The following is a 20,663-nucleotide window of genomic DNA, read 5'->3' as shown; positions in this document are numbered from 1 at the left end:
TGGTCGGTAGCGCTTTGTATGTGTGTATCGCGCTCTGTCTCTGATAGAGCCGGATGTCCTGTGTACTCGGCTCCTCTTAGCTCCTCTCACAGTCCCGCCCCTTGGCCCGTCTCCTATGATGGACATAACACAGGTCCGATGGCGGGACTGGGCATGGCTGCGAGAGGAGTCGAGCACACTCAGCTATGCTTGGCGGCACTCGCTTCACTCCCCTCACAATCGATGGGAATTGGCGTATAAAACGCGCACCCATGATTTGCCCCTGATTTTAAGGGGGAAAAGTGCGTGTTATACGCTGATAAATACAGTATATCTATCAATATTATAATATCAATGTGTTTTTATTAAAATAACCTGTTATACTTATCTGCTCTTTAATGGTATTGTACAGAGTTTTTTTGGGGGGGTTTCTTTAGGGTAAAAAAAAACATTTATGGTTTTAGTAACACTTTAACCACTTGCCGACCAGCGCACGCCGATGTACGTCGACAGAATGGCACGGGCAGGCAAATGGGCGTACATGTACGTCCCTTTAAATTTGCCGCCCTGCCGACGGGAGCGCGCCGCCGGCGGCGCGCTCCCGCGCTGGTCGGGACCCCCGTGAGTCCGGTCGCGAAACTCGATCGCTGCGGGCATACCCGCAATCCTCTCACGGAGCGGCCGAATGAAGAAATGCCGTTGTAAACAGCATTTCTCCATTCTGCCTAGCAACTAGTGGCGCTGATCTCTGCTCCATGTGATTGGAGCAGAGATCAGTGTTCACTAAATGGAAGCCTAACCCCCCCCACAGTTAGTAACACACCCCTAGGAACACTTAACCCCCTATACTGCCACCCACTGGTTAACCCCTTCACTGCGAGTGTCATTTACACAGGAATCACTGCATTTATATAGCAGTGATTGCTGTATAAATGACAATGGTCCCAAAAATGTGTCAAAAATGTCCTATTTGTCCGCCACAATGTCGCAGTCACAATAAAAATTGCTGATCGCCGCCATTACTAGTAAAAAAAATAAATAAATTATTAATAAAAATGCTATAAAACTATCCCTATTTTGTAAACGCTAGAACTTTTGCGCAAACCAATCATTAATCGCTTATTGCGATTTTTTTTTTTTTTTTTTTTTTTTTTTTTTTTTTTACCAAAAATATGTAGAAGAATACGTATCGGCCTAAACTGAGGGAAAACATTTTTTTTATATATTTTTGGGGGATATTTATTATAACAAAAAGTTAAAAATAATGCGTTTTTTTTTTTCAAAATTGTCGCTTTATTTTTGTTTATAGCGCAAAAAATAAAAACCGCAGGGGTGATCAAATACCACCAAAAGAAAGCTCTATTTGTGGGAAAAAAAAGGACGTCAATTTTGTTTGGGAGCCACGTCGCACGACCGCGCAATTGTCAGTTAAAGCGACGCAGCGCCGAATCGCAAAAAGTGGTCTGGTCTTTGACCAGCAAAATGGTCCGGTCTGAAAGTGGTTAACCACTTCAGCCCCCAAAGAATTTTCCCCCTTAATGGCCTGGCCATTTGTTTGCGATGCGGCAGCACTGCGTCGCTTTAACTGACAATTGTGCGGTCATGCAACATTACACCCAAAGAAAATTGACTTGCTTGTTTTTCCCCCCCGCAAATAGAGCTTTATTTTGGTGGTATTTGATCACCTCTGCTGGGTTTTTTTTTTTTTTTTGCGCTATAAAGAGCAACAAATTTTGAAGAAAAAACTTTTTTACTTTTTGATGCAACACGTATCCAAAAAAATAATAAAAAAATGTATATGTGTGTGTATGTATATATATATGTGTGTGTATGTATGTATGTATGTATGTATATGTGTATATATATATATATATATATATATATATATATATATATATATATATATATATATATATATATATATATATATATATATATATATATAAAAAATGTATTCATCAGTTTAGGCCGATGTTTTCTTTGACATATTTGTGGTAAAAAAAAAAAACCCAATAGGCGTCTATTGATTGGTTTGAGCAAAAGTTAGTCTACAAACTATGTGATAGTTTTAGGGATTTCTTTTATTTTTACTAGTGATGGTGGCGATCTGCAATTTTTAGTGGGACTGCAACATTGCGGAAGACAAATCTGACCCCAAAAGTGTCATTTTGGGGACCAGTGACATTATTACATTGATCAGTGCTAAAAAAAAATGCAGCGATCATTGTAAAAATTACACTGTTAGGGAAGGGGTTAACAATAGGGGAGATTAAAGGGTTAAGTCTGTTCCCTGGGAGTGTTCTAACTGTGGGGGGGGGGGGGGATGGGCTGCCAGGGACATCACTGTTCCCGATGAGTGGGAACAGTACATCTGTCATGTCCCCTGTTAGAATGAGGATTCACCTTGTTTACACTGGAAGATCCCTGTTCTGCCTTTTGTACTAGGCGATCGCAGGTTGCCGGCACCCTCCCGCCCGCCCACAAACTGCGCAAGCCAACGTACAGCTATGGCGATTCGCGCACTACAGCCAACCTGCCGCCGTGTAAAGACAGCAGCTGGTTGGCAGACAGTTTAACTTCCCTCTCTTATCCTGTGTGTCTGTGCACACATGGACGTTTTTTGAAGTTTATCTGAAATGGATAAGAACTACAAACTAGTTCTTGGTTATCTGCTGCTATTTCTAATTAAAAAGTATAAATGTGCAGCACATTAGAAGTAAACACTCTCTGAGACATGTTCAGATTGGTTACTTCTAACTTCTGATTTATTGGTGGGCGGTGTTGATATTTTATACAGAAAGATGCGTCATTGCTATGTCGGTCTAATTGGTACATCTTATTGGTTAAAATACAAGAGAAATGGAGAAACTTGATGCTTGAAGTTTGGTTGAAGCTGGTTCTCTTATCTCATATGCATTCTTCTAACGCGTGGGATGTAGGGTACAGGCGCCATCTCAACTCCGAACAGAGAGTCAATCTGTATACTACATAATAAGTAAGGACCATAGAAACATGTATACACATAAGCAAATAGACATTTTCTGATTATGTACATTAGATTCCTTCACATATCGGCAGGGGAGTTTATGGGCTGTTGTCTGAACGCCCTAAAATCGCATTCTAGAGCTGTTCTGACCACAAAAAAAAAACGCTGCATGCTGAAAAACACCAATAAACGCACTTGTATCCTTGTTGCAGAGCTGAATGTAAGCTGGTGTAATTTAAAAAAAAAAAGCCAACACTGAAAAACGTACAAATTTATTTGCACTCTTTTGAATGTCCTGTGTGCATGGGGCCTTTAAAGTGTTTAACCCCAAAAAATAAAATATTGATCCTGTTTCTTTGAAGCATTTTATACAGCACAGTACTTGTGCTGTGTAATTTGGCCCCCTGTAATACCTGGTTGATTCTGCCACTTTCTCCCCTCCCCTATGTAAACTGTCCACGGTGTATCATGGCCGCTGAGCCCTGACACCATGGTCAGTTTACGTGCCTCCGTCCTCTACAGCTCTCCTCTCTTCTCCTCCCCCCTCTGCCTGACATCTGTGTGTGAGACACCCCCTCCTGTCCCCTTCTATCACCGTTCCCAGCAGTGAACACACAGCGCCCCCACTTACTGCCAGCCCCTCTGCTAGGATTATATGATTTGTATATACTATATGCCATTTTATTAAATTCTTCTTATAAATGCTGCTTTTCTTATCCCCGATCAGCTATCATGTGACCACCCGGCACGGTGTTTCTCCACTGTATGTATTCCTGAGGTGCTGAGCTTCTCCCTCTGGCGTCTGCTGGGTGGTCACGTGACCGCCCAGCTCGGTCTTCTCCGAAGTTTGTATTACAGAGGGAGGTCATGTGACCGCCCAGCTCGGTCTTCTCCGAAGTTTGTATTACAGAGGGAGGTCATGTGACAGCCCGGTGCTTTCTTCCTCCAATGTTTGTATTAGAGGTCACGTTCAGGCAGACATTGAAGGAAGCTACAAAGACGCAAATCTGATTCAATCTTCATCATATTTATTGATGATGTTTTTACATTTTGATATTGTTCTAGTAATATTTTTCTATTTTTTTTTTAATCGGTTTGAGTTTACTTGAGAACGGTGCGGATTTTCTTGGAATTTTCCTCATCAATATAATTTACAGAATATCGATATTAATACCATTAAAAAAACTATTTTAACGTAATATCTATGTGTGTTGAATATTTCATTCATTTATAACAACGTTGCTGTGTGTGGGGGAGGTTTTGAATTGTTTTTGCCCTCCTGTTTTTCAGGAATGTCCAATTATTTATCCTTCTTTTTGATGGCGTACTGTCTGGGGTCACTTTATACCAACTGCTGGGCAATTGCCTGATTTTTATTTTTTGCGATATGAAACCTTTTATTCATTTCCAGTGCATGTTCCTGCCTAACGGGCCTTTCCTAATGATTGTGTGATACATTTTATACCTTTTTTTATTATCTTTAATGAAGGAGGAAGTATTAACGGAAGAAATCGCTGAACCCGAGTCTCACACTTATGACCAAGAATCTCAAGATGCACTTTCACAGGTAAATGTATTAGAATATTTCATTTATTGTAATTCTTTTTTTTTTAAATAAACATTGTGTGCGTTTTTTTTTTTTTTTTTTTTTCCTTTGGGATGTTTTTTGTTCAGCGGTCACGTAACCGCACAGTCTCCCTTCATTTTACCTTTCCTTGTAGCTGAAATCAGAATGTTGTGGCAGATATTGGATGAATTATTGGGAACTTACAATGCTGCCAGAGTTCAGTGAAACAAAACCAAATTTCTGCAACTAGTAGATATTAGTGATGAACTTTTTTGAATGGAGGTTCGGGTTTTAGAATTTTTTTTCTTTATTTTTTTTTCTTCTTAGTTTGGAACGCTGGACTTTCAACAAATTCCCGATAATGAAGAGACCTCCCAGTCACTCGGGGAGATCGCCGCTCAGTCTTCGGATCAGTCCCAAAGCGTGCAATCCACCCAGACGAAGAACGAGAATGTGATCATTATAGACAGCGATGAGGAAGAGGAGGAGGAAAATGAAGGTGATCAGGAGGTAATGGTGGTTTAGAGATGTATCTGTTTATAAATATTGCCCAAGTGTAGGGAAGGAATACAACGCCCTTGCTTTTTCAGTGACGAGGAAATGTTAAAGTGTAAATAAAATCTGAAATGTTGATCGCAGTCACGTCGGATACCTTTTCCAGCTGCTTCGTTAAAGCGGGATTCCACCCTAAAGTGGAACTTCCGCTGATCGGTACCCTCCCCCCCCCCCTCCGGTGTCACAATTGGCACCTTTCAGGGGGGAGGGGGGTGGAGATACCTGTCAAAGACAGGTATTTACACCCACTTCCGGGCATAGACTCCCGTGGGAGTCTGTCATTTCCTGTCCTGCCGCGCTGTCTGCTGGGACACACCGGGTCCCAGTGACAGCGCGGAGAATTCCTATTGCGCTGCGCTACTCACGCATGCGCAGTAGGGAACCGGGAAGTGAAGCCGATTCGCTTCACTTCCTGATTCCCTCACCTAGAATGGTGACGGCAGCAGCCGAGAGCCGAGCGATCGGCCTCGGCTGCCGGCATCGCTGGAACCCGGGACAGGTGAGTGTCCATTTATTAAAAGTCAGCAGCTGTAGTATTTATAGCTGCTGGCTTTTAATATTTTTTTTTTTAGGTGGAATCCCTCTTTAAGGCTTAGGTCACACTAGTGCGAATTGGATGAGGGTTTCCCCACATCCAATTTGAATGACGGGAGACTGGGCGGCTCTCTATGGAGCCGGTTCACATATCTCCGGGGCGGACACGGAGCGGCTTGCACAGGAGTCCTGTGCGTCTTTTGTCTCTGTTTTTAGGGCCGAAATCGGGCAAAAAATTCTGCCCTGATCCATGCCTGAAACTGAGATTGGGGCCGCACCGGACCCCCTGCTGTGAGCCACATCCACCAGCAGTGTCAACCCGGCCTAAGTTTGCTCTCCCTTAAGTTTGCTGGCCCAGGTTTCCATTTTTCAGGTGTCTACGTTGCCTTGCACAGTGGGGTGGAGCTCTGCTGTAGCCACCCTTGTGTGCGCGTTCCTGGCCGGGACTACAGCATTTTCCTAATGCACAACCCCCCCCAACCACACACACACACACACACACACACACACACACACACACACACACACACACACACACCCACCCCATGTTCCTCCGGCTTCCTCTACCCTGACCCCAGTACCCACAGGATTCCCCTCACCATCTATTACTGGCAACAGTGTGTTGTGCTCATAAACATCTTTATTGTATTTCCTGCACCACTGAACTCCGTTCCAATCCTATCAATATCAGAAGTATGCGTCCCTGCATAATGTTTCTCAGGGTTGGGGGAATAGAGGGTAAAATCTGTGTTGCAATGACGCTACAACCCTTCCAAGTTACTGTGCAAGTAACAACCACACCTGTGCTGAGACTGCACATAATGGACAAACATCAAAAATGAAAAGGGTAGCCATGCGGTGTGTTGTCCTCCTAAAAATCTTTATTGTATTTCCTGGTGCCTGCACCACTGAACGCCAATCCTAAAGAACGCGGATCTCACTAGTTGCTCCTTCTGCAGTCCTTAGAAGTTCACAAGCCCAACAGCAGGGAAGGTGGAGTGTTTACCCTCCCCTCCCCCTTCCCCCCTATGCCTTGATCCGAAAAGTTTGCAGTAGCTACAGGGTCACGTTAAATAATGAGCACTACTATTGGTTGTGCAGAAAAAAGACGAAAGAGCGCAAAATGAATCGCATCTGCTGGTCTGAAATATTCAACATCATATATCCCATGTTTGCTAGTATGTAACGGTTCAAGTGTTCTTCTGTCCAAGGACATACAGGGCTACGGGGAGGATGAAGATGATGAAGACGATGCTGGAATGGGAGATGGAGACGAGAGCAATGGTGAAGGCGGCAGCGCTGATGGCAACGAAGCCTATGAAGGAGAAGACGCTGCTGTATGTATATCCCCCCCAACCCCCCACCCTTTATCAGTTTATGGTCTGCACACCTCCAGGGAAATGGCTAAATATAAAAAAAGATATATATATATATATATATATATATATATATATATATATATATATATATATATATATATATATATATATATATATATATATATATATATATAGACACAACCCATGCTACTCTATGGGCCCTCCAATTCAATGTGATGGAAGGGGATGGTTCCCTTTCACACTGATGCGCCACGTGCACCTCCTAGCTTTCCTGCAGGTTAGCTGCACTTTGCCATAGACTTCTATTATATCCTGATGGTATAGTGCACGTACTGAAAGGGCACCAAACCCACAGGTAATAACAGTCTATGGCTCAGTGCAGGTAACCCGCAGGTGCAGGATTAGTTTAACAGCAGCCTAGTAACCACTGAAGAACAGATATGCCCATATATACACTGATTTCAGTAACAAACACACCTTTAATAATGGTCTTCCATTCAGTTTATCCTGGCTGTTGCTGTCCCAGGCAGAATGCATTTAGTATTGATTGTGACAAGAGCTGGCGCTATACAGGAAGCATCAGCTTATGTGGCTCTGCTCTGCAACTTCTTGCTTTCTCCCGCCGGCTTCAGTTACAACACTGATGCTCTGGGATGATGGGTCGGCAACCTGTGATCTGGGCTTGTCAAACCACCATCCCAGAGCAGGAGGTTGCGGGCCACATCAGAGGGCTCCGTGGGCCACCTGTGGCCCCCGGGCCACTGGTTGGGCACCCCTGCCTTAGAGGATCGAAGCGACGCCATGACATCACTTCCGGTCCAGGTTGCAAGTACCTGTCATCCCTTATTTCCATCACAAGGAATGTTTACATTCCTTTTAATAGAAATGAAAAAAATAAAGGGACACTATAAAAAGTTAAATAAAAAATAAATAAAATCTCTAGTGCCCCCATCCCTTCACGCAGAAGCGAGCGCATATGTAAACTGTGTTCGCACCACACATGTGAGATCTCGCCTAACGTTGGAGCAATAATTCCAGCATCAGATCTCCTCTATAACTCTAAACTGATAACCTGTAAAGGTGTTTAAAGCATCGCCTGTGGAGATTTTTAAGTACCGAAGTTTGTTGCTATTTCATGAGTGTGCGCAATTTGTAAAGTGTGACATGTTGGCTTGGCGATTTTCCGCCAGCAAAAGATTGAGAGCAGGTTCTCAAATTTTCCGATGGAAAAAGTTTTTGGATCGGAAATCCCGATTGTCTGTAGCAATTCCGACGCGCAAAAATTCCTACGCACGCTCGGAAGCATTCAACTTTTTCTCGGCTTGTCATAGTGTTGTACGTCACCGCGTTCTTGACGGTCGAAAGTTCAGAGAACTTTTGTGTGACCCGCGTGTATGCAAGCCAAGCTTGAGTGGAATTCCGTCAGAAAAACCATCATAGCCTTTACCGCCGAGAATTACGATCGTGTGTACGCTGCATTACACCGCGTACACACGATTGGAAATTCGGCGAGCAAAAGACAGATGAGCGCTTTTGGTTGGAAAATGCGATCGTGTTGTACGCTCCATCGGACTTTTGCTGGCCGAATTTCAGTCTCAATTTTTCGGTCGGAAAAAGTTCCTATCCAAAAATCCGTTTGTATGCAATTCTGAAGCGCAAAAACTCACGCACACTCAGATTCAACTACGAGACGGACGCTACTGGCTATTGAACTTCCTTTTTCTAGTCCCGTCGTACATGTTGGTTGTCACCGCGTTTTTGACAGTCGGAATTTGGTGTAACCGCGTGTAGGCAAGACAGTTTGAGCGGAATTCCGTCGGGAAAACCATCAGAGCTTTTTCCGATCGTGTGTACGCGGCATTACACTTAATTTTAAGTGACGTTTCGTTGCCGCCATCTTGCTACACCCCGCACTCCTCCACAGTAACGACACACTGAGAAGGGGGCAAGCGGACATCTTGTTACACCCACTGGACTTTTACATTTTAACAGTAAACTGAGTTTATGTTGTGAGCTATGGTACTTAGAACTCTGAATGTTTACATGTTGAATTTTAAAACCATCGAACTTCTGTGTGATTAGCAAACCTGTGAGATCCGCAAGCTCGCTGCTGCTTTTAAAATTCAACATCTAAACAGTCAGACAGACTAAGTACCGTAGTTCACAATATAAACTCAATTCACTGTTTAAGTGTAAAATGTAAAACTCCAGTGGGTGTAACAAGATGTCCGCTTGCCCCCTTCTCAGTGTGCCGTTACAGTGAAGGAGTGCGGGGTGTAGCAAGATGGCGGCAACGAAACGTCCCTTCCATTACACATTCTGGCGGGTCGCCTAATCTGACAGAACACCAGCAGGAGGGTGGTGTTAGCTGAGAAAACCCCCTTCTCCCCTCCTGAGACTCCTGGGATATGACATTTGCCTAGGCCAGATACCAGGAAGTAACTGAAGAAATGTAAAACAAAGAGCGTTAAAAGAGTAAATCTAATCTGCCTTCCTATCTACGTTTTCAGTGTTGATTGAGAAGGTGAAGTTTTCTATGGGGGGAGGGGAGACTTTGTATACAATAGAAGTGTGAATGGAAAGTCTTGCGTTGCCTTTCAATTAAGTATTTTTGGTAATCCTCTTGCAGTGTGCGGACGGCACGGATCCTGGAACAGAGACGGAAGAAAGCATGGGCACCGGAGACGGCGGGCAGAGACCTGCGGATTCACAAAACAGTACGCAAGATTACTTTCATTACTTACCACCATTCCATTCAACTTCATCCCATTAAAGTGTTTTGTAAACCTAAAAAATAAAACATCATTCCGCTGTATCTGTAATGAATTTCCATTTTATTTTTTTCATATCACTGTTGTTAGTGCCTGCTTTTCCTCTCTATTACTTGGTTGAACCTACCTGTGCCCTTTCTCCGGATCATAAAAGCTGACCATGCTAAGCGTGGCAGCTGATCCATTTTAGCTTGGTCAGTTTACATCCCCTGTCACCCCGCACTTAGATACAGGTACATTGTACAGTCGTGCTTTTATCTTCCACCCCCCGTTCATCCCTCCGGCCTTCAGACATCGGCTTCCAAGCCAACCGTTTCTCTTTGGGAAGCTGCCTCCGAGACATGTCATACGTGTCTGCCCCGCCCATACACGCCCACCAGCATGTCACATGATTTGTGGGTCTCCGGGGGGGGGGGGGTGTATAGACCGGGGCAGACGATGCAGAGAGGAGGAGGGGCTAGAGGGGAAGCTGCTCCCCGCTTCTCAATACACGCCCACTAGCAGGTTCGTGAATCGCTCGGGAATAAACTGCGATCACGTGACCTGCAGTTCATCAGCTATACTTTATTTTTTTTGTTAATCCCTTTCCGCTGCCAGCACGTGTGTACGTGGCCACACTGGATTGGTATTTTTTTCATGGGGCTGTATATGCGTAACCACCTTTGTGCTGGGAGCGAGCTGCACTGTGAGCTCCCAGCACAAAGACACAGAGTCCTGGGTCCCGCACGTCCCCAACGGAGACCCAGCACTCCTGGTTCTGGATCAGCTGATCACTGTGAAAGCCTCTGATTGGCTATCACAGTGATGTGTCACACTGAAGCACGGCCCTGGGTTTCCTCTCTGAATGGAGGAGAGAGGTACAGAAGGGGGGGGGGGGCTCGGACATCAGTTGTGGCTTCTCTCTTCCCCCGGCAGGGAGCTCCGGGCTACGTCATGTTGGGTTAGGTCGGAGGGGGGAGGGGGGATGGGGAGGTGTGCCTCCCCGGGAGCCTAGTGCTCCTCCACTTCTATAGATGCCCAGAAGAGACATGGCTGAGCAGGTTGCTCCGCTGTTATGAATGCAAGGAGAGGAGTGGCTACTGATTACAGCCATGGTTTGCAGTGATCAGAGGCGCTCATGTGGGCATGCCTGGTCTGCACATGTGCTGTACATGTGTGAAGGGTTTATAAACGTTGCCCTAATATAGTAGGTGCGCTGACCTACTGTTTAGCTTACTGTGACCAGTTGGGGGAGGGGGTTACGGTGGAAGGCAAGCCAAAACCAAACAAAGCCTAAATCTACTCCCACCCCCCATTCTAAGCCTATCCTACCTACCCTGTAAAAGGAAAGGTCTGTATACTCGCCTATTCTGAAGTCGGTCACTTGATCTCTCCAGCGCCGGCTCCATTGATCGCCAGCACACCATGGATCTCGTATTGCAGTCCAAAGCTTTTATTGTAGGTAGAACACATCACAACACGATCAGTGCAACGTTTCGGAGCCACGCGCGACCCCCTTCGTCAATCGCGTGCCTGGGGAAGGGGGGGTCCTGCGTGGCTCCGAAACGTCGCACTGTGATGCGATCTTTCTACAATAAAAGGTTTGGACGGCAATACGAGATCCGGGGTCTGCTGGCGAACGTGTGTTTATCTGTGATCGATTGGTGTCCGGCTGGTGATCACGGCAGCCCCCGCTACAGAAGAGCCTTTTATACAGGAACGGGTGCGATGGGAACGTGAAGAATATTCGCTGTAGAGAGATCGCCGACAACCGCTGCAGAGCCTGGGGGGGGTGGCACCCCAAAGCTTAAAAAGGGGGGGCATCTGTTGTCGGCTGTCCCTTCTCTATACCAAAGCCGGTCATGTGACCGCACTGGAGCCCCCTCAGAATAGGCAAGTATAGATCTTTCCTTTTACAGGGTAGAGAGATTAGGCGTAGAATGGGGATGGGAGGAGATTTAAACATAGATTTTGACCAGAGCTTTTTTTGGAGAATAGGTGCAGGAAGCCCCCCCTCCCCCCATCTGAGTCACCCCTTGTCTCCACCCCCTACTTACCTCTGACCGCCATCCCGTGATTCCACCCCCTACCAGTAGTGCCCCTTTTAGAGAATACAGAACCAAGTATTTTGTGGTGCTAAATCATTTGTATGGAAAGTGTTAATGATAAAAAGAAAAAGCAGTAAAATGGATCCCCAGCAGCCAGCAACACTAGATCCCCACTCAACAATGGATTCCACCCCAAGAACAATAGACTCCTTGCAGCAGCAGTGATCCACCCAGTGACAAAATATCCACCCAAGCAACATTAAACCCCCCCCCAGCAGCAACAACAGATCTCCCAGCAGCCAGCATCAATAGATCCTCCTGCAGCCAGTAATAAGAGACCTCTCCCTCAACAGTAGATCCCTTCCAGCAACACAAGACCCCCTAGCAACACAAGACCTCCCCACCAGTGACAATAGATCCCCCCCATTGGCAACATCAATACACCCTCCAGCACACCCCATGCTATTACATACATTCAGTGCTGGTTTTGACGAAAAAAATGAGGATTTAGAGGGCGATCGCATAACACCAGTCTGTGTGTCTGTCAGGATTTATTGGTATCGCATCTTCGGTTATACCGACAATGAAACCGCAAGTCCCAACCAAACCGAACCAAGTAGGATTTGTAAGATGCTAAAGCTGTATTTAAAAAAAAAAAATGTACATTTTATTTATCCAAACATTAAAATGTTTTTGTTAGAATGCTAAAACTCAACACAACAAACAAAATAATAAAGAATAATAAAGCTGCAGTTATTTTCAGTGTTTGCAGATGGTAGCGACCCCAAATATCCATAAAGCCCCTCTCACACTTGTGCGGCTTGTCCTGCGACTTGGAACTGCAAAGTCACATGACAAGTCCCCCCCCCCCCCCCCCCTATGGTTTCCAGTGAGTACCGTTCATATCTGTGCGGCTTCATCGTAGTCCCTGTACTACATTGGTCCGACTATGAAGTGAGTTGAGGTCCATAGACCTCAAGTTTCCACCGGCATTTCCTAAAATCGCGGCACAATCGTGCGACTTTGGCGTTGCAGTAATGTGAAGGGGGCCTGAGAAGGAATTGCAGAGTAGCTTCTCCTGTGCGTTTTGCGGGACTACGCCCGCTTCCTCAGGGAAAACTGCCATTCGTATTGGCAGCAAACGATCAATCAAACTGCAGCGTAATACAGAGTATCCACATGCCAACCCCATTACATAGATATACGGCGGCATGGCGGCTCTCCTGTGCCACATCACGTACTAGGTACCTGGTCCAGCACTTTCTGGGCAGGGAACGTGTGCTGCTGGCGACCCCGGCTTTGCTGCGATTGGTATCTGCTGTGTACAATCAGTGGGTGCCGGCCGATGGATGTCCTCGGGAAGAAGCACAGGATAGAGCCCTGCCTATGTAAACAAGGGTGAGCTCTGTCCGGTCAGCGGGGAAGGGATGGATTTTCTTTCCCCGCAAAGCAGGGAATAAAATCCATGACTTCTTTAGTAAAAGCAGCGCACACGGTACACATAAACACTGGCACACATTTAGCCCTTTGATCACCCTATATGTTTAACCCCTTCCCAGCCAGTGTCATTAGTACAGTGACAGTGTATATTTTTAGCACGGATCACTGTAATGGTGTCACTGGTTCCCACACTGCGTCCAATTGTCTGCCGCAAAATCGCAGTCCCGCTATTAGTTGCTGATCACAGCCATTACTAGTAAAAAAAAAAAAAAATCCAGTATATATGCCATAGTTTGTAGATATTATAGCTTTTGCCCAAACCAATCAATATACACTTATTGGGATTTTTTTTTTTACCAAAAATTTGTAGCAGAATTCCTAAATTGATTAAGAAATTAGATTTATTTATTTTTTTTTCCTTGTCATTACCTCCATTCCTGATTCAGGTGAATAAGAAAGGAATGTGGGACTTTAAATGAGGCAATTGGCTTGTGGCGGTAGAGTGGTAAACATAGTTTATTTAGTAATAATAATATGAAACAAGTAAATTATTTTCATATGTATACATATGAAAATTATTTACTTGTCGTGTGCTGCCAAGCTGAAACATTTGTATCCATCATGCCACGTGTACAGTGTGCCCACATGGCATGATGGATGCAAATGTTTCATCTTGGCAGCACACGCAAAGTATTTGAATATTGATAAAAAGGTATAAATAGAAATATGTAACATGTTTTACTTTTTGTATTGGGTTTTATAGAAAAGTAAAAAAAAAAAAACTTTTTATTTTTTTTTATTTTTTAAATTGTCTGTCTTTTTTTTTTTTTTTTTTTTTTTTTTTTTTGTTTATAGCGCAAAAAATTAATACAGAGGTGATCAAATAACACCAAAAGAAAGTTCTATTGGGGGGGGGGGGGGCTTACATTTTATTTGGTACAGAGTTGCACGACCGCACAATTGTCAGTTAAAATAAGATCTGTATCGCAAAAAATAAATAAAAATAATGGCCTGGTCATGAAGGGGGAGGGGTAAATCTTCTGGAGGGCAGGTGGGTATGCAGAGCTGTAACCACTAAGAATAGGAGAGAGATTGCCAAGTTAGTTTAGTACTTTCCAGGATAAGATTGCAAACTCCCCTAATCGAAGGAAGAAAGAGCGAGGCCGCGTCGGTTTCGGTCCCAGTGGGTCGCAGATCGAGTAGATGGCGAAGTGCTCATGAGTACGTGATGTGTCAGCTAGACATGTGCATTGACAAAAAAAAATGTTCATTTTCGTTTTAGTTTCCTTCGCTTTTTCAGGAATTTTCACATTTTCGATTTTTCAGATTTTCGGAATTCAAAGATTTGAAAGTCCAAAATTTTGAAAATCTGAAAAAAAGAAAATCAGGTTTAATAACTATTTAACGAGTACGAATTTATCTGAAGTTAGAAAATTAATAATAAATAATAAAAAGGTTTTATTATTAGATCGTTACTTTCCATTTGGTTAGATGCGGCATTCGGCATTTCAGATAACTCGTAACTTCGGATGAATTCGTACTCGTTATGTTCACCAACAGACAAATTTGAAAGGGAATTCCAATACCTATCATTTAATCGTTATTTAGAATTAAACAGATTTTTTTCTTTCTTTCTGATTTTTGAAAATCCAAAATTCGGAAATTTTGGAAATTGAAAAATTTGGAATTAACTAATTTGTCAAAATTCGATAAACGAATTCGGAACTAAACGAATGGCACATGTCTAGTGTCAGCAGACGTCCCCCTCTGTCATCTCAGCACTGGCCGTAGCTGCCGGCTACATGGTCTAAACCAGAGTGGGGTTGGTGCCGCTCTGCTTTCTCTGCGTTTTCTATGTACGATGTTTGAAAAGCTTGAAAATGTCATTTCTTGGATGTTCAGCAGCTTCTTTATTGTTATTTAGCTGACGCAAGTATGGGAACGACAGATTCCACCCTTGCACAAGAAGCGCGGGAACAGCCGTCCTCGGCCTCCGATAGACAAGCTCCTCGGCCTCCGCAGTCTCCTCGCAGACAACCCCACCCTCTGCCTCTTTGCTTGACGATTCCTGCTCCGCCGCCAGAGCTCGGCCCGCCTCCTCAGGTACCTGTATCCCTCACACAGATCTTCATCTTCCTTTTACCTTTTGTTGTTGATTTGGAAAACCGAGCCAAGCCCTGAGATTAGTCCTGTCTGTGTGCGGAGGATGGACACACATTTCATAGTTGCTTCATAGAGACCTCTACATGAGGATGGGTGCAGAAAATGCTACTGAACTCCTCCTCCACCTTTCCAACTGCTCATTGTCTGCCACCCCTCTCTACCAATCCCTCCACTCAGTGTCCTCCACCCCTCTCTACCAATCCCTCCATTCAGTGTCCTCCACCCCTCTCTACCAATCCCTCCATTCAGTGTCCTCCACCCCTCTCTACCAATCCCTCCATTCAGTGTCCTCCATCCCTCTCTACCAATCCCTCCATTCAGTGTCCTCCATCCCTCTCTACCAATCCCTCCACTGGTCTCCATTCAGTGTCCTCCATCCCTCTCTGCCAATCCCTCCACTGGTCTCCATTCAGTGTCCTCCACCCCTCTCTACCAATCCCTCCATTCAGTGTCCTCCATCCCTCACTACCAATCCCTTCACTGGTCTCCATTCAGTGTCCTCCATCCCTCTCTACCAATCCCTCCATTCAGTGTCCTCCATCCCTCACTACCAATCCCTTCACTGGTCTCCATTCAGTGTCCTCCACCCCTCTCTACCAATCCATCCACTGGTCTCCATTCAGTGTCCTCCATCCCTCACTACCAATCCCTCCATTCAGTGTCCTCCATCCCTCACTACCAATCCCTCCACTGGTCTCCATTCAGTGTCCTCCATCCCTCTCTACCAATCCCTCCATTCAGTGTCCTCCATCCCTCACTACCAATCCCTTCACTGGTCTCCATTCAGTGTCCTCCACCCCTCTCTACCAATCCCTCCACTGGTCTCCATTCAGTGTCCTCCATCCCTCTCTACCAATCCCTCCATTCAGTGTCCTCCATCCCTCACTACCAATTCCTTCACTGGTCTCCATTCAGTGTCCTCCATCCCTCTCTGCCAATCCCTCCATTCAGTGTCCTCCATCCCTCACTACCAATTCCTTCACTGGTCTCCATTCAGTGTCCTCCATCCCTCTCTACCAATCCCTCCATTCAGTGTCCTCCATCCCTCACTACCAATTCCTTCACTGGTCTCCATTCAGTGTCCTCCACCCCTCTCTACCAATCCCTCCATTCAGTGTCCTCCACCCCTCTCTACCAATCCCTCCATTCAGTGTCCTCCATCCCTCTCTACCAATCCCTCCATTCAGTGTCCTCCATCCCTCTCTACCAATCCCTCCACTGGTCTCCATTCAGTGTCCTCCATCCCTCTCTGCCAATCCCTCCACTGGTCTCCATTCAGTGTCCTCCACCCCTCTCTACCAATCCCTCCATTCAGTGTCCTCCATCCCTCACTACCAATCCCTTCACTGGTCTCCATTCAGTGTCCTCCATCCCTCTCTACCAATCCCTCCATTCAGTGTCCTCCATCCCTCACTACCAATCCCTTCACTGGTCTCCATTCAGTGTCCTCCACCCCTCTCTACCAATCCATCCACTGGTCTCCATTCAGTGTCCTCCATCCCTCACTACCAATCCCTCCATTCAGTGTCCTCCATCCCTCACTACCAATCCCTCCACTGGTCTCCATTCAGTGTCCTCCATCCCTCACTACCAATCCCTCCACTGGTCTCCATTCAGTGTCCTCCATCCCTCACTACCAATCCCTTCACTGGTCTCCATTCAGTGTCCTCCATCCCTCTCTACTAATCCCTCCACTGGTCTCCATTCAGTGTCCTCCAACCCTCACTACCAATCCCTCCACTGGTCTCCATTCAGTGTCCTCCACCCCTCTCTACCAATCCCTCCATTCAGTGTCCTCCACCCCTCTCTACCAATCCCTCCATTCAGTGTCCTCCATCCCTCTCTACCAATCCCTCCATTCAGTGTCCTCCATCCCTCTCTACCAATCCCTCCATTCAGTGTCCTCCATCCCTCACTACCAATCCCTTCACTGGTCTCCATTCAGTGTCCTCCACCCCTCTCTACCAATCCCTCCATTCAGTGTCCTCCACTCCTCTCTACCAATCCCTCCATTCAGTGTCCTCCACCCCTCTCTACCAATCCCTCCATTCAGTGTCCTCCACCCCTCTCTACCAATCCCTCCATTCAGTGTCCTCCACCCCTCTCTACCAATCCCTCCATTCAGTGTCCTCCACCCCTCTCTACCAATCCCTCCATTCAGTGTCCTCCACCCCTCTCTGCCAATCCCTCCACTGGTCTCCATTCAGTGTCCTCCACCCCTCTCTACCAATCCCTCCATTCAGTGTCCTCCATCCCTCTCTACCAATCCCTCCATTCAGTGTCCTCCATCCCTCTCTACCAATCCCTCCATTCAGTGTCCTCCATCCCTCTCTACCAATCCCTCCATTCAGTGTCCTCCATCCCTCTCTACCAATCCCTCCATTCAGTGTCCTCCATCCCTCTCTGCCAATCCCTCCACTGGTCTCCATTCAGTGTCCTCCACACCTCTCTACCAATCCCTCCACTGGTCTCCATTCAGTGTCCTCCATCCCTCACTACCAATCCCTTCACTGGTCTCCATTCAGTGTCCTCCACCCCTCTCTGCCAATCCCTCCACTGGTCTCCATTCAGTGTCCTCCATCCCTCTCTACCAATCCCTCCACTGACCTCCATTCAGTGTCCTCCATCCCTCACTACCAATCCCTTCACTGGTCTCCATTCAGTGTCCTCCACCCCTCTCTACCAATCCCTCCATTCAGTGTCCTCCACCCCTCTCTACCAATCCCTCCATTCAGTGTCCTCCATCCCTCTCTACCAATCCCTCCATTCAGTGTCCTCCATCCCTCTCTACCAATCCCTCCATTCAGTATCCTCCATCCCTCTCTGCCAATCCCTCCACTGGTCTCCATTCAGTGTCCTCCATCCCTCTCTACCAATCCCTCCATTCAGTGTCCTCCATCCCTCACTACCAATCCCTTCACTGGTCTCCATTCAGTGTCCTCCACCCCTCTCTACCAATCCCTCCACTGACCTCCATTCAGTGTCCTCCATCCCTCTCTGCCAATCCCTCCACTGTTCTCCATTCAGTGTCCTCCATCCCTCTCTGCCAATCCCTCCACTGGTCTTCATTCAGTGTCCTCCACCCCTCTCTGCCAATCCCTCCACTGGTCTCCATTCAGTGTCCTCCATCCTTCTCTACCAATCCCTCCTTTCAGTGTCCTCCATCCCTCACTACCAATTCCTTCACTGGTCTCCATTCAGTGTCCTCCACCCCTCTCTACCAATCCCTTCACTGGTCTCCATTCAGTGTCCTCCACCCCTCTCTACCAATCCCTCCACTGGTCTCCATTCAGTGTCCTCCATCCCTCACTACCAATCCCTTCACTGGTCTCCATTCAGTGTCCTCCACCCCTCACTACCAATCCCACCACTGACCTCCATTCAGTGTCCTCCACCCCCTCTCTGCTAATGCCTCCACTGGTAAAGCCTTAGGAGCTCGCACTAACTATCCAATGTTGGTACAGCAATCTCCCAGCTGAGCTTTTGTGTTCTAACTGGGGGACTGGCCCTCCCCCTCCAGAACACTACTGATCAGCAGATATTTTTCGGTTATGCCTCTTAGACAGAACCCGGACAGGCTGTTGTACATATGAGCAAATTGTCTGCTGGTTTCTGTTGACCTGGCCGTTGGCCTTGTGTACGGGGCTTTAACCCTCTTGTGTTTTTCTTATTGTAACTGTGCTGTCTCCCTTTATATGGTAAAGCACTGCACAAACTGTTGGCACCATATAACTCCTGTATAATAATAATGGGAGATTCCCCAGTTATCTGTTAGAGGTTTTCCAGTTCCTTCAGCTGTCCCTTGGCTGGTATTGGGGGGGGGGGGGGTGTCTGTGTCATGCTGGACTCTTTTATTTGGGGGTGTTTCTGTTGTATTGGACTCTTGGATTTGGGGGGGTCCTTTGTTTTACTGGACGCTTGGGGGGGGGGGGGGCTCTGTGTCATATTTGACTCATGGATTAGGGAGGCGGGGGGGGGGGGGGGGGTTCTGTGTCGTACTGGAGTCTTGGATTTGTTGGGGGGGGGGGGGGGGAGTTCGGTGTCATACTGGACTTTTACATTCAGGAAAGTCTGTTGTGATAACTTTTTTTTCTTTCCCTAATCCATTGGCAGAGAATTCAGATGGCTCGCAGGCAGTCTGTAGGACGTGGACTGCAGCTTACACCCGGCTTAGGAGGCATGGTAAGCAGAGTATCTTCTACCCGTATCTCCATGGAAAAAGCTAAAACAGGAGAATTTAGTCAGTAATTTTTCCCTCGCGTTTAATTATTTCTTAACAGCAACACTTTTTCGATGACGAAGACCGCACAGTGCCCAGCACACCGACCCTCGTCGTCCCCCATCGAACGGATGGCTTTGCAGAAGCAATTCAGTAAGTTTTACCTTTTTTATTCGGCGTATAATTTATTGCTTTTGAGTTTTTTTTTTTTTTTTCTTTTTTTTATTGTATTTAGCAAGACTGCTGTGTTAACTTTTTTACTTTACTCTGACAGAAGGCTTTGTGCCAGCCTGATGCAGCTGCCCATTCCCCGGCCCTGACATCACATCACTCACCTTCATTGCTAAGGCCTGGGAAGCCTCCACATGATCTGCAAAGACTCGTGCAAGGGTTTTCCTGGTGGTTGGTAGGAGCATGAGTGACGTCAGGGCTGGGAAGGGGAGAGCAGCCGCCTGAGGCCGACACGGAGCCCCCTGACACGGAGCCCCCTGACACTCCCGGTGTCGGAGGTTTGAGGTGGCAGCATAAGATCGCACACATTACTCTTGTTGCACTGTGAGCACACATGATATCTTAAAGCTGAACTTCTGGCACAAAAATGTATTTATATTCCTCAAGGACTAAATCGCCTTCACAAACCCAGATATTACTTTTGTAAAAGTAGTGGTGACCATGCTGTGTTGCACATAGCCAGAGCAGTGAGCAGAGCTGTTGGTGGGACCCAGCGGACGCTAGAGGCTGCCTACAGAGGCAATCCCAATGATTCCTTTATTAACCCCCCCCCCCCCTCAAAAAAAAATAATCCTTTTCCAGGGCCGCTTACATGAGAGAGAGAGAGGCTTCTTTCCACCAGGAAACACGCGATATGCGTTTTCCTTAAAAGCCCCGACATGCTCCCAAGTCCTCAGTTTTATGTGTTTACTTTTGGCCGGATGGGACACATGCCTGGTTTCTTCTTTTTTTTTTTTTTTTCCCTGTATGCCATCAGACCAGCATGCACGGGCCTCCCGAGTACATTCACCATTGTTACAAGGCCGGGGGCTTTGGGATTATGACCTCTACTCTGGATCACCAGAACGTCT

The 20,663-nt window shown here is 46.3% G+C and overlaps 1 protein-coding gene across 1 annotated transcript in view; it reads left to right on the top strand.

Moving 5' to 3' along the window:
- Nucleotides 1-20,663, top strand: part of TPR (translocated promoter region, nuclear basket protein) — a gene marked incomplete in the record, with an annotated part of 109,954 nt that overhangs the window by 73,178 nt on the left and 16,113 nt on the right. The window contains 7 exon segments of the mRNA XM_077450770.1: nucleotides 4,455-4,532; nucleotides 4,860-5,042; nucleotides 6,833-6,958; nucleotides 9,591-9,678; nucleotides 15,124-15,302; nucleotides 19,476-19,544; nucleotides 19,643-19,734. Of these exon segments, the coding sequence (XP_077306896.1) occupies nucleotides 4,455-4,532; nucleotides 4,860-5,042; nucleotides 6,833-6,958; nucleotides 9,591-9,678; nucleotides 15,124-15,302; nucleotides 19,476-19,544; nucleotides 19,643-19,734 (815 nt within the window).

Source organism: Lithobates pipiens, unplaced genomic scaffold (assembly GCF_037356315.1).
Source record: "Lithobates pipiens isolate NorthernLeopardFrog02 unplaced genomic scaffold, aLitPip1_a1.2 Scaffold_23, whole genome shotgun sequence".
NCBI lineage: Eukaryota > Metazoa > Chordata > Amphibia > Anura > Ranidae > Lithobates > Lithobates pipiens.
This window is presented reverse-complemented; position numbering and strand designations above follow the sequence as displayed.